Raw genomic sequence first — 15,197 nt, forward strand, 5'->3', positions numbered from 1 at the left:
CGATTCTCTTTAGCCACGTGACTGGAACTTGGGATACCTGTTTTTGCGACATCTTTTAACTGCAAGTTCGTGTCTATGTTCGCACGACGTCGTAGAATGTCCTGTCTGGAGACTCTTTTTAAAAACGAGGAAGTGCATTCGGTATCCTGACGAATTCTCCTACCGATCGACGGCAAGGTTGTCGGTCTTTTTTCTACTTGATTCTTCTCTAGCGTAGGATGGACCGTATCGTCGTCGTTTTTGATACATCTGCGCTGTAGGATCTCCTTTCTGGAGATCGCCAGACCGCGCGGCACCGTGTAAAAGATCTCGCCGTCATTCTTCGTGACGATTGCACGTCGGTCACTCGAGTCCCGGGACGGCTGTCGGGTAGAAGTCCGTAATTGTTGCCTAGTACCCATTTCCGGCGCGCAGGAATCCAGGGCGGAATTCGAATCTGGGTCTGGGCCGCTGCAGCTCGCATTATGCAATGCACGTCCGTCGCGACCGCCGGATAACGGTTCCGCGTTCGCGTAGAAAGCTTCCGAGGAGTGCAGTGAAAAGTGACTCCGCGAAGTCGATGATCGACCCATGGACCAGCGTCGCCGTTGCTGCTGCTGCTGCTTTGTGCTTGGTCCCGGCGAGTCCATGTTGGCCATCGCTGTCGGGAATGTCGATGATCGATCGCGCACTTCATGTGCAGAACGATCACACACTACTTGTCCTCTCACCCGAAACTTTTTTTGTCGCCGATCACGTTGTCGCCTATATTATCAATTCGGTTCCTCTATATATTTTACTAACTTTCTACTAACTTTGAACACATATTCATAGTTCTTTCGAATGTGTTAATAACAAAAATCAAACAACATAATTAAAACAAATCAGCAAAGAAGGCCATATTCAATTCAAAGGAGATCTTGCTACTCAATAATATGAAGTTCCAGTTTGAGCAAACTGCGCACCGATTTTGTCGATTTTAAAATACATTAGTCCTAAACTAAAGTTGAAGTACATAGTATCACAAATTAGATTGTCAAGCAATTTAATATCACTGATGCTAAGGGACATCTTCGAAACACGGAAGAATTATGTCAAATATAATACTTATGCATTTGCGGAGGATTTCCGTTTGCAAAACTGTGAATGATTTTCTTCAAGTTTCTCATAAAAGTAATGTATATTTTCTTCCGTTTATTTTTGTATATAATTATACATAAATGACGTGACATGCAATGCGCTAAAACGCGTGATTACAGATGCATGATCTCATTCAGTGTTCATTTCGAAGTATCGGTTCCCATATGATCACAGAAATTAAGCAGAAACTTCATTTCTATCGAATGCAACCGTCGAAAATATTTACATATGAAACTTTAACGAGAACGAGAGGATGTGTTTATCCTCGACGTTTCAGTTATTCCCCCAATTCACGATACACGATTACGTGTATAAATGTCTTACTTTTTCTTCTTCCCTCATTTTTTTAAAAACATCGCGTGCAGTACGATTGCATTTTTCTTCAGTTGTAGCAACATTGAGTTTCGATTGCACATCTCTTTCTTTCTTTCAAGTTCGCTCAATTTAAATAACAACCTCGTCGTGGATGATGAACGCGTATAGTGTTTCAAGTCAATGCCCGCTACGCAACTCTCTCGGATGAGCACCAAGGTATCAACACACACGATACACTGTTTTTCACTTGCGAGATCGTCCGGAAATTCGATTCCTGCTTAAAATTGACGTGACGTTAGTTCAGAAAATGTTTAAAACCACGTGATTCATTCGCAAATCACTCTGTTGAGTCGAATATCAACTGCATTTTACAATTCATATTTATGTTAATATTAATTATTTATTGATCAATAATTCATCATAGACTCATTAATTCAAGACAGTCTTAAATACGTTGACATTGTTTATTTATTATTTATATTTCATCATTTTATTATATTTAATATTTATTATATTATATTATCTTTGTTCTCTTATTTGAAATTTAGTTACTCGTGCATAACACGATTTTAATACTGTTTATCGCATGAAATTGAAAAAACGAAGTGAGAGATAGCAAATAACAAAATCAGCCGAATAAGTTTTCAGTTAGATATATCAGTATGTCTATCCACGTCGAGAAAATTGCTTCATTCGGCTGCAAAGTCGTATTGATCAGTAAAATAAAGTCGCATAAAATTTTCTCGTTTCCAATTGAAATGCGATGAGAGATTGTCGAATGTCTCGGGATGAATTATCGCCCGTTCGTCGAGACTCCACATTCTTCAGCGTTAGCCTCCATCCGACGCATACTTCCATGTACTATTTTCCGCCTTTTGTCTGTAGCCGGCTCTTCCTCGTGCATTTCGGCTTTATTTACAGCAATCGCGCTAACCAAATCTTATTGCAAAATCCTGTCACGATCAACGATCGTAGCCCAAATCGTTTGACGAGCTCCGCATTGTCGCATGCATGTTAAATTCGGTTTAAAGAAGTTAGGAGGCCAAGCAAATGTCTATCGAGCTCATTGGGTCAGTCGGCAAAAGTCCGTGCTGCACACACGGAATTCATTAACGGTGCCCGGCGATGTCGTCTTTCGGTCCCACTACTAGCTGTCTTTTTCGCTGCGATTATCCGACGATTCGCAAAATTGACCTTTTTGCGAAAGAAGAAGTTCTTCGAAGGAAAAAGATCCCCTTTTCTTCGCGAGGCCGAAGATGATCGGTCGATGCGGACGCTAGGATGTTCGACGCGGCACTGTGGAAGTTGCAGGTCTTCCTTCCCTCTCTGCAACAATTGCCTCGAGTACGCAGTGGCGTATATGCAATTTTAATTGAGGCACGCTAATTAGGCCGTGCCGGAAAGCGGTCCATATTTCCCGATCGGACGCGCCTGCTCCAATCGTGCCACCGGATTCACACTTTCCCCGCGTTCCTCGAGTTCCTCTCGCCACATTGTCTCACCTATCGGCAGCTCCCAATCTCTCTCGACGGGAATCTCTGCATGCATTTTAGGCTCCGTCTAGCGTCGCGCTACGCCGCTTAAGCGATGAAATCATAAGCTACCGGCGCCAGTGGATCGAAGCGCTTTGGGGTGGAACCAAGCGTGCCTCTCTTCTTATATAAATTACGCGCTAAATACGCGCGCGCGCACCGCGCGCATACATGCACGTGCGCGGATATTACATACTACAGGTAGTACAGGTACAGGTGGGAGGCGCAGGAACGCGCGAAGGGAAGCTATTCTGCCTAGTGGCCGTGGCGAGAAGTTGCAGAAGAGCGATAGAAATTGTCGATTACGGAGCGCAGCGAACGCAACCGCAAGATGGGACACGATTATTTTTTGTTCCTTTTGTACCGATGTTGAATTGATTTATCAAAGTTAAACGGATTTCCTGGTATCGCGTAACTCTTCTAAAATATTTCATTCCTTAAATTTGAAAAAAAAACAAGAGAAATGGACTCGCAATATCATTTCGTTCAAAAATTGTTCTTAATAAAGGATAGAAGATAAAATATCCGGGCTATAAAAGGACACAGATCGTTAAATCCTTTACGGTTTTATGTCTTCATTTTCGATAATGTCAGTTATTTAATATCCGTTTCAATTTCATTAATGCCCTTCTGCTACATTCGCGCCTCGACATAAGGAATGCTTCCTTAATTATTCCGTCGGTCATTATCCGCGATTGCATGCTCGGGGAGCGAAGTAAAAGTGAGAAGCCGCCATTGCGCCAACTCGCTCGCGATGCATTCCAAACGCGTCCGCATAGCAAAATTTTTTTATTCGTCTCAATATTGTCGCTGTAGTAGATACTGCTTTTGAAAGTAAACGAGCTATCGAATTTTATTCATAGTTATATTAAGCTTCATTAGATTTCATTCGTGAAAGCGCATTTCAATCACTTGTAATTTGAAAATTTTCAACATCTCAATTTGTATTACGTTAGAAAAGTCCTTTTCATTAATTTTATCATTTAATCTTTTTTATTTAAAAAGTTTTGAAAAAGCACTTGGATGGTCGATACACGCCGCGTATCTCTTTTAAATGCATCACTTTTAACAATCTTTCGAGTTCCTCACCAACCTTATAAAAAAAACTCATTTTTTTTAGACTAAAGAGTTTTTTTAATTCTGCAAAAAATCGAAGACGATCAGCGCGCGGATTGATCGTTGACTAAGCGTCGAAAGACCGCCGGACGAGGCGTTGGAAAGTGGCTGCTGCAGTAATGCAATTGCGTGTGCGCAGATCATTGACTCCGACCACGCATAGAGATCCCACCGCGGTCGTGACCACGTAAACATTGTGCAATGCCATGACAATCCAAAAATGACTGTCTTACGATTTACGAGTTGACGAGTGGGAATCATAACGCCTTTAATGAACATTAACGAGCTCGAAAAACGACAGTTCTTCTTTTATAACATCAGTCCCTTCGCTGTCATCGATACCTCCGATTATATAGACTCTCCTTAATCAAATAATCGTATACTTTAAAAACGCTTGGTATTCGATTCACGCCATATCTGCAAGTATTATTTTTATATCTCCAATAAGTAAATTGTAGAATTGCATTACAATGGCATAATATGATGATGATCATAAATCGATGAAAATTTCGCAATAATTGTGATAAAATAATTCACCATCGCGAGACAATTTTGTCAAAATAAAATTTCTAAATATTGGTCAAAAATTAGACAAATCCAATTCGAAATATAAATATTTTATAATTATATTAAATAACACTCAATTCCTTATTTCAAATGTAGCCATGCTGAATATGTTGTAATATTTCATGTTGCAAAATTTATATATTATTAATTTAGAAATAATTATGCATTTTTATAAATATATATAGCGATTAATTTGATTTTTTCACGCACAATATTTCTAAATGTTTTAAATATAATACAATTCAAATATTTTTTTAATTATTAAATAATTTCTTTCCGGAATTTAATTTTGCAAATAATATACCATTAAGATGATTTGCCATATCATTTGTTGAAATATTATTTCAAAATTAATTGTGCCATATTGTTTTGTTGAAATACTATTTCGAAATTAATTGTGTAAGCACTTGTCAGTATTTCATAAAAAATTAATATTTCTATACATATTTCTATACATTTATTTTTGTAAATACATTCATATAATTGCAGACCATCAATTTTACGCAAGATGTTGTCATATAATTTCATAAATGTTTTTCTATCGATTTTTCTATATAAAAACAACTCACGATGAATCTTTCAAGATACACAGCCGATAAATATCAACTCACCTTTTGCCACTCGGCGTACATCTTGGAATGGCGTTAAATTGATCTCCGCGTGAAAGTATCCGTCATTTTGCGTCAATCGATCTGTACTGAAACAAAACAATTAATTAATTTAAGTCGATGGATTATAAGAATTACTGATTCTGATGGCTCATATGGCTTACTTTCTTAAAATAATTTTCAATTTATAGCTGATTTGAACACGATACCATTCAAATTGCCCATCGGTTTTTCAATGTCAGATCTTACGCGCGTGTCAAGAAACATTACGCCAATCGTAATGTACTTGTAACGGAAGCATCGCCCCATGTTACTGTCCAGTTATCCCTTCTAATCGTCACGCAACTTCCGGCACAGTTCGAAGAATGTTAATGCTTTGAGTCTTTAATTTATATTTATATTAATAATCATACACATATATTATATATGTCGTATATCATATATTCATTTAAGTTCTTAGAATAAAAGAACAATTTCTAAACTTGAAGTTGTATTAGTAAAGATGAAGATTTTATTATTATGGAATTCAAATAATTTTAAAATTCAGATATTTTTTGTAATATTATGATTCCAATTTGTGTTTAAAGTAAATATTTATAGTTTGGCATATGAACGCAACTTGATATCAATCATAATTACACGTTCGGAAATATGGGAAGTGTTGCAATGAGTATTCAGCTCCGCAAGATCGAGATACGCACGACCACGCATGAATCTATATGTCTATGACGCGTACAAGATGTATACCTATAAATGTCGTTTATACCTGCTATTGTATGATATATTACATCATTCTACTGCTGTAAATTACGTAAAAATAAATATGTTTTTTTAGAGACCACATTAAAATATTTTAATAATTATAGAACGGAAATCATAGATATAGAGAGATGATGAAACGAAATCCGTAACACTTTCTCTCTCAATTCCGTCAATTACATTGTTTTTTCAGAAAATGATGTGGCACATATATTTTCCACATCTTTATTTCAGCTATTGTATTTTTATAACTTTAAATCTGTATCTTTTAAAACCATAATGAGAATGCACAACTCAGAAATGAAGGCCCTAAACAGTCAAACTAGATCTTTAATGCTTAAGTAAAAAATATTTTATTTTTTATATTGTTTACGCGGTCTTTAAAATGCGTATTTTCCACATATGTTGGTTATTGCGAAAAATATTACTAATGTTTCGGTGATCTAACTGTAAGGATGCCTGCAAAGTGGGAGATCCGGGTATTCGGAGCCGGTATCTCCAGCCGAAGTAATATTTTTTGCAATAAAATTATTTATGGATTTGATATTTATCAGCATAATAGATATTATCAACATTTTCTAAGATACCTATGAACATCAATATTCAATATTATTAAATTGCTTATCAATTTAATTTATGATATTACTGCTCTAATTCTGTTATAGGAGTTATAGCATTTAAAGATTGAAAATTAAATTCAGCGCGCAATTTGTAGAATTTTGGATATGAGTAGTATATAAATTCACACGAAATTATTTAAGCGCTAAAAATCCAACTTGATCGTTTATTTCTGCTTCATCGTTTATATTACTTTTCAATAATTAATTTGACATACTTTGACATATCTTTGTTTCAGTTATTGTATCTTTACATTAATTACAAATACAATTGATAAAGTACACATATTGTTTATTTTACCAATTGTATAATTTTCTTTATTACTGTTATTTCATTATTGTTGCCTTTTATTTTATAAACAGTTACTCCCTAAATTTTTTGAAGTGGAATATGTTAAAGAGCGAAAATTGATTTAATCTTGAGAAAAAGTTGCTCAATTTTCAATCTTTAAGAATGAAATTTCACTCTTCATTCTAAAAGTTTTAGAAAATACGTATAAAATTAACAATTATTCTCAAGATTCGAGGTAGAAATCTTATAAGCCATCCGATCCTGCGCTTCGTATGTACTGCAGACCGCAGGCAGCGTGTTAGTGAACACACACTCATGAGCGTCAAGAGCGACGCGGATAAATCTCTGTGGTTAAAGCTTCTAGTAAAAGTAGCAAACGGCTGGCGTCCTTCTCCGGCGTGCTCACCGCGGAATGCATTTCGCAATTTTATGCTAATTTGGTTAGTCACCCTCGATCAGCGACAAGCCAGGCAAGCTCGCGAAGCATGGCTGCGACGACGCGTAGGTTAGATTCGATACATGGCGAAGACAATGGCAAAGACGGCGATTTGGCCTTTCGACACCGTTGCCTGTTCATTGTCCGCGCCATGCTGCGACGTCTTCCATCGTTGGCTCTTTCGACGAGCCGGCTCACTGGAAAACGGCAAAATGGCTGATTTTGCGAAAAAATATTTATGTTGCGCGTCATCCTCTTCTTCTGTCAATACGAATATTTAGCATCAGGATCAAGTTTTATACGTATTATGTACGAAAGATTCTGTCGTTTGTAACGAAAATTGGAGAGATTATTTAGAACTTTAAAATTTAAAATTTTTAAAGTTTGAAAAAAATATTGAGCTTCGATGAAAAATTGCTCCGTCTCTATAACTAATTTCGACACAAGTTCTCTTTCATTAATTATGTTGAAAATTGGGTCCCGGTAAAATGAGTTAACCTTCACTATACTTATTGTCAGTATAGCTTATAATATGATGAACTAAAAACTTCATTGATGCAAGGCTCAATAATGAAGTTTTTGAGCTTTATCGAAAAAATAAAACTTGTACTCACAGCACCTTCGATTTGGGCTACACTTTAGTCCAAAATACACTTTAGTCCAAAATGATGATATGAAATTTTTTATTCGCCACACTATAACTTAAAATATTAATATGAATACATTTATCGGGAATCAATTTATCACATAATCAGTGAGAAATTGTCCCGATGGAATAAGTTAATTTTCACATATATGTATGATATAACTTATAAAGAACAAAAGACGCAAGCTCAATAATAATTTCGGAACTATTTTCGGTGAAGCAAAAGTGTAAAACTTGTGCTCACAAAGCATCTTTGGTACACATAGCGCAAAAATTATTTGTTACTAAACTTTGTGTCGGTGACATTTGTTGTTCATCACACATTAGATGTGAAAATTATCATTTCACTGGGATTCAATATAACTAATGGGGTCTTCTTTTGAATAAAATCCAATTTCATCAATACTTAAGATAAGAGATATAAATATAAATAAGATAAGAGATAAAAATATTAATAGTATCATATTAATTATCTTTAATAAAATATTGGAATAGAAGTCGGAAAGGAGAAGACACAAGTATTGCAACTGTTTGTAAAGTTTAAGCTTATGTACTTATTTTGTATAATTATGTATAGTATATTAATTAAAAAATACATGCAAATCCAATTCTTTTGAAATTCATACATCTACATAATCACAATATTATTCTTCTCGGTCAACTGCAAGTTTTACTTAATTCCCCTCGCAAAGTGCTCTCGAGGTTAATGTATGCATTGCTTCACTGCAAACGTGTTAGGGGTAAAAAATCTCGAAGGATAATAAACCTCTTTATCTCTCTTTCTCTCCAACGACAATTTCATAGTGAGTGTTAATGACGACGAAAGAATAGGAACTCTGCGATGCAAGTTATCCAGGTCAGACAGAGAAAGCAGCAGCCAACTGCGCGGTGATACAAGGATCTTATGTAATTCATAATCGCGCGCCTCTCTCGCGGCTATCGATGCAAGAGCCGGGCGATTAATCGTGTGTGATCAGCCGGGCGATTAATCGTGTGTGATCCTGTCTCTCGTACATATATAGTATAGTCGGCTTGTTTCAAAGTCATAGTTGCGTCCAACCGAAACCGTTCGATCGAACCGCGAGTACCGCTATGTCTCAAATGGGACATGTCTTTTGAATGAAATTCAACCCGTGACCGACCTAGCCGATAAGAAAGCAGTTTTTAGGAAGCACTTTCTCTCTCCGCATTTTTATTATTCGCTCTGTATCATTCACAATTGGACTTTCATGCTACGCCATGGCGAACCGCGATCGAGTTTCCTCAGCGTCAATCATTTCCGCTTGACCATAAAGACAACATTATGAATTTAGAATTAAGTAAAATTTATAGTATAAATAGAAATTTCTAACTGATTGTGCAGAATTTTCTAGTATCATCTTGAGGTTATTCTTATCCAATGAAGGCTAAATCTTGAGAAAGTTAATGTTCAAATATCGGTATTATATAAATATTAATAGTAAATTTTATATATTTACTCATATGGAAAAGTGTCACAATTCTGATAATGGATGATTATATTATGATTATTCAAACTTTTGAAACTAATATATACGTGATATAAGTTAAAAAAAATACATTAAAATTGAAAGTATAACATGGAAAGAAAATCATATTGTAGAAAAATTATATATTCAATATACAATATACTCTATCTTAATTAAAATGTTATTCCAATTTAGGATTTGAAAATATTGTACTAAAAAGTTGATCATTCTAAAATCATTTTTTTTATCAACGTAGCGATGTCTAAAAATGTATGCAAGATTTATAGTAGATATATAATAGATAATAATTACGAAGGTAAATAAAAAATTAATGAAAATAAGTCTAAAATTCAACTCTTTTAAAGTTAGAACCATAGAAATATAGCATAAAATCGCTTTAAATTTTTCATGAGCGTCATGAATAAATGATGTAGTATATTACTCACATAGGAATTACTATCTAAAGTAAAAATATATCATGAAGTCAACATACACGCGTCTTTTCACAACTTTCTGTAACTATATTTATTTAGTGATCGTATACTTGTTTCCGCTTTCACATATTTTTAGAATGGGGGATTCAAGACTAAGAAGTATTCGTATTCTTTTCAATTTTCCACGACATAAGTAGGCGCCATTAACCGCGGAACGTCATCTTCCACGATTGCATTGTCCTTGAATACTTTCGCCTAATCGTGCGTCGACCGGAATGTCGTGCGCCACAGCACGCCATTTTAAAGTCAACCACATGAACTTCGTTTCAACATTTGTGAGGTAGACAAATTCGCGGTATTCAAGTATCCTCAAGTATCTGAGCCTCATTTTACATCATTCCCCATAGATCCATGAGATCGATTTATATTTGTTCTGGTATTAACTTAACTGTTTCTCGTTTATTCTATTTAATCTCATTACGATGTTCACATGATTATGCGGTTAACTACGAACAAGTTGTACGCGTATGTAAGCACATGCACACAAGACTAATTGTAAGCTAGGACTTGAGCTAAATTTTTTTATTATCAACTGGCCTGGTGATGAGTTTCTGCGTAAGAAATGATTGTTAATTTAATCTTCGCTCGTTTCAAAATAGGTAAACAAATCAGGAACTAAAGTATCACACATACACACTGCACGTACACCACACAGATTAGACCAGATATACCTGAATTCTACATCCTCTTTTTTCAGAATATAATAACTAATTCGACATACCTCTCTGATGACAAGTATTTAAAATAATTATTTCATTGATGATTCTCTTTCTAGCAAATAAAACTTTTCCCAGACAATACAATGTCTTTTAGATAAACATTTGAGACAGTTCTTATAAAAATGTTTTAAGACGTCTTATGTCTCGATTTCGGATTCTGTTATTTAATATAAGTTGATTCCCGTACAATAATTGAACAAAGATTGAAAATGTATCCAGCAGTTTATTCATGAAGATTAGAATTAGAAGAAATTTTAATTTAAAAAATATGATTATTATTATTTACGTTTGATTATTACTAAACATTGTTCTTTCAATCAAGTTTAATTCATATTGTGAAGAAAAAGATAATATCAGAAATTTAATTTCTTTTTAATTTATTGTTGTATCGCTTCTTGAAATATTTGTACTATTTAGAAAATTACAGATAATCCTCCACTGAATACATATGTAATCTTCTTTACTTATCTTATTATTGATACATCATATTTTTTAATAATATAACAAAATACATATTCTTAAATATGTATTTCTGTGTTATATTAGAGGTACATTGCTGCTTTTAACAATGTTTCAATTTCTATATTGTATCGAAGCATTGTCGTTGACTCAACATGACACGAAAAACAAACTTTACGAAAAATATAATTAACTTATTATAATTAATAGAAGCTAAAATTGAAGATGAATCAATCTTGTATCATAACGATATATCGATTATGATTGCGATGATGCGATGCGTAGGATATGTCTGCGAGCGACGATATCGCCGCGACAAGCATCGATGTCTCCGGCGCGGTATCTCCGATACCGCTTACACGAGAGAGATCGATCATGACGACGCCGATCGCGAAGCTACTTTCTCAGGTCACTTGCCGCGATCGAGAACTCACCTCTGAACGTGTTGCGCCGTGCTCTTTGACAGAAGCAGGACCAGTAGCACAGACCAGTTGGAGTAACCGATCGGAAGGAGGCTTCGAAACGAGTTTTCGATCGAGCGACGTGACTGAAATTCCACGAGAATCCACGCGGCTCCGGAAGGAATGTGAGTATGTAACAGCGATCCAGCGAGACGGATCCGCGTTATTTCGGAGTACAGCTTCGAAACTGCGCGCGAACCGCGGGCCCGCCCCGTCGTCGCGATTTTGAGATTTTTTTTCTATTCAAGCGTTGCGGACGATCGAGCAACGACTGGCTTCCACGACGCGATTCTGGATCGTGGTATGCGGCCGCTCGACCTCGCCTAAGAGGAAGGTAACTCGCGCCGCCACCATGAGGAGCCACCGTACGCCGTGTTTGTATGTACCGTTACACACACACGGTCTCAGCTAGGTTGCAAATTACAGGTGGATCCAGGGATCTGTACCCCAATTCTGTAATTCCCAATAATAACTTGACATCATTAAGTTATTGTTTCATAGCTTTTTTATCATATGTATCTGCGAAACGACAATATAACGATAAACCGTTGTTTTTAAGAGTTATAGTATCAGGATACAAAAAAGATCTTTGGAGCGGTTTACCTGAGGTCTATTTTTTTATTCCTGCGCTAGACCGTATTACAATTTTTTTCCCACTTTAACCAAATATCAAATATGTATATATTCAGTTATATGTATATGTTCAGCTATAAAAAAAGGACTTGGTACCGCGATTGGTGTGCGCTTTGACGTTTGAAACGTCCTGTAAATTGCCGACGGGACAACGGCGTACCTATACCAGTCTCGAAATCTTGTGCTTCATTTAATTCCATCCAAGATTAACTGAAAATTACAAAATATACGGCGGAGAGAGTACATTGCACATACACTTTAGACTTTTGATATTTTTCGTTATGCTTTTACGTATTAGAGCTTATTTCACGTTTCATAAATACGAGTAATGAACTATAGGGGCCCATGCGTAATGCTCGCGCATGAAACGTGATGTGTGTAATGAATGTTAATTTATTCGTGAGCAAACATGTTCGGTAAGGAAGTGGGTGCGAGAGCTCTTACGTTTCGTGGTCCAGTAAGGATTCTTCGAAGTATGCGACCGCGTTCAAGTCTGCGTATGTCACATGTGTTGCGTGCGCGCCACGTTGCAAGTGCGTGCAAGTGCGTTTTCTCTCCTTACCTTCGTACGTTTCCGAAATACAATCGTACGTGAATAGGATAAGATTCGCGTTGGGCGCGCGGCCATCAGAATCCCTCATAGAGGTCATCTAATCCAGAGGCCGTTGTCCTCAAAGTGTGATAAGGGGGAGAGGAAATCCTTTCTAAAGACTTCCGTAACTTTACCGTCACTTTCGTGATAATAATCAGGTCTTGATAATGCATCAACGAAACTGAAGAAATTTCTGGCAATCGGAACAAACGAAAAGATTCGATAATGAAAGGTTATAGTGTGAGATAGAAAAAAACTTTCTCTGATTTTTCTCTGACTGAAATCTGAAAGAAATACCGAATAAAAACGAAACAAAAATATTAAACTTTTTTATTGATTAGAAACAAAAAATACAATAAAATTATATTTCCTTTCATTAATACAATTGCTATTATACAATTAAAGTATTGTAATACATTTAGAAAAAAAGTCGGAGTAAATGCTACATGTGACGTCTTTTTTTCGATAATTTATTATAAGAAAATTGATTGTAATGAAAAAATGTTTCTGCAAAATATATTATTAACTGTAAAAAAAAATAAAGTAGATTTGTAGATTTATTTGTGTGTTTATTAGGAATAAAATTTTATTTTGCCATATTTAAGTAAGGTTTTATTTCAGTGAAATAAACATTATACAAATTCACAAATAAATCCTTAAGTTATTTTTTTCTTAATATGGTATGGGGATACGCAAAAAGTAATATAAAATATTAGGATATGCAAAGTAAAATAATATATCGGTCTTTCCACATCATATTCTTGTGTTATTCATAATAGCAAAAACTATATTTGCATCAATAGAAAAATAAGTAAAAATGGATTATCAAAAGCAGCACTTTGCCTTTTGAATTTCGCTACGTTAACGGGTTGAAACGGAATTGCTTTTTTTTTCACTTTTGCGTCTTTCACGTGTTTCACTTTATTTTATTATTTCGCGCGAGGTATGTACCTCTTTATTTTCGATTTAGCTAACTTCTATCTAGCGAATGTATGTAAAGAACAAGTAATGATGCCGTTATTTTTATAACAGGCATTCCTGATCATGTGGCGAGTAAATTAAACCAAGTTCACTTTGCCATGGACGTGATGGGAATGGGGAAAATGGGTAATGGGACATGCGTTCCACTAATTTTATTACCACATTAACAGAATGCATTATTTATATATTTATTTAGAGTATCACGTTTCAATTACCGTTAAAATTCTTTAATATATAAAAGGTCCATGACAAATTTAAATTAATGAAAGAATGTCTCGAGCTTAAATGTTAATTGCTAAACTTAAATAAATCGTGGATTCGAATCTATATAGTGGATAGAAAAATGCAATTGCGATAATTATTTGTTACAAGGATAAAGTCATGAACGCAAATGCAACTGATCTCATTCCCTATTTATTCTTATTTTTTATTCTTATTTCTTCGATTATCTTAAATGTTAACACATAAATATTTGAATTATAAGGTTCCAATTGCCAATTAACAATCCCGAAATCTAATTAGTTGCCACTGATCTATTATAGATTCCTGTTTGCAACTCAGCAATGCGACTGCACGCACCGTAATATTGCAGGTATGCAAGCAATGCACCGTAGGTATCCATTCACCGTTCCTTCGATTTTACGAGCGAAGGATACGCGATAGCCTTCGGCGATCGAAGAAATTCCTTAATGATGGTGATCAGCGATGCGTTTCGTCTTCTGCAGAAAAAAAAAGATTTAACCAGAACGTTTTATGCGTTTACGCGACGGTTTAGAATGTTTGCCCCATTAAATAATGTTGAAGCAGGAAAATATATAACGAGAATATGAAATTTTTATTAAAGGTATATTATAAAAGGTAATGAAGGTAAGGACAACTGCATGCGATTGCCTTTCACCGAGGATCAAGATGGTAGTAGTCTTCAGTCTCGATTAAAGACACTTAACTTGACATTAATCTCTTTTTGCAATATGAAATATGTATAGTAGTGTTAAGTAAAGCAAAAGAAAGTGAAATAAGGCATTTATGTATAGATATTATTAAAATGATTTTTATCGTTAAAGCATAAAGAAGAGTTCGGTTATAACTTTCCAACAGCAGATAAAGCAGAGCGAACATTACATTGTCAGTAGGTAAAATTATAACCTAATGAAACTTAATGTGAATTGCTTTTATTATTAAATATAGCTCAAAAAAGAGCTTCTTTTGCCTATAGCATCGTTTGCCCATATCTCATTTGCCTACAACTCGATTGCCTATTCTCTACTTTGAAGACAAAAATTATTTTGTTATAATTTAGTACTTGTAAGCAATCGATTTGTAGACAATAATAACGTTTGTTATACACACGTTTGTTAAACACA

General features: G+C 35.3%; 1 protein-coding gene across 2 annotated transcripts in view; it reads right to left on the reverse strand.

Moving 5' to 3' along the window:
- LOC108685334 (unconventional myosin-XV) overlaps window positions 1-11,647 on the reverse strand; it is a 51,246-nt gene extending 39,599 nt beyond the window's left edge. For both annotated transcript variants that reach the window (XM_018190073.1, XM_018190072.1), the window contains exons 1-2: window positions 11,601-11,647; window positions 5,261-5,346 (exon numbers count right to left, since the gene is read on the reverse strand). In XM_018190073.1, coding sequence (XP_018045562.1) covers window positions 5,261-5,281 — 21 coding nt within the window. In that variant the 5' untranslated portion in view covers window positions 5,282-5,346; window positions 11,601-11,647. The remainder of the gene's footprint in view (window positions 1-5,260; window positions 5,347-11,600) is intronic.
- Between the last annotated feature and the right edge of the window lie 3,550 nt (window positions 11,648-15,197).

Source organism: Atta colombica, unplaced genomic scaffold (genome assembly GCF_001594045.1).
Source record: "Atta colombica isolate Treedump-2 unplaced genomic scaffold, Acol1.0 scaffold150, whole genome shotgun sequence".
Taxonomy (NCBI): Eukaryota; Metazoa; Arthropoda; class Insecta; order Hymenoptera; family Formicidae; genus Atta; species Atta colombica.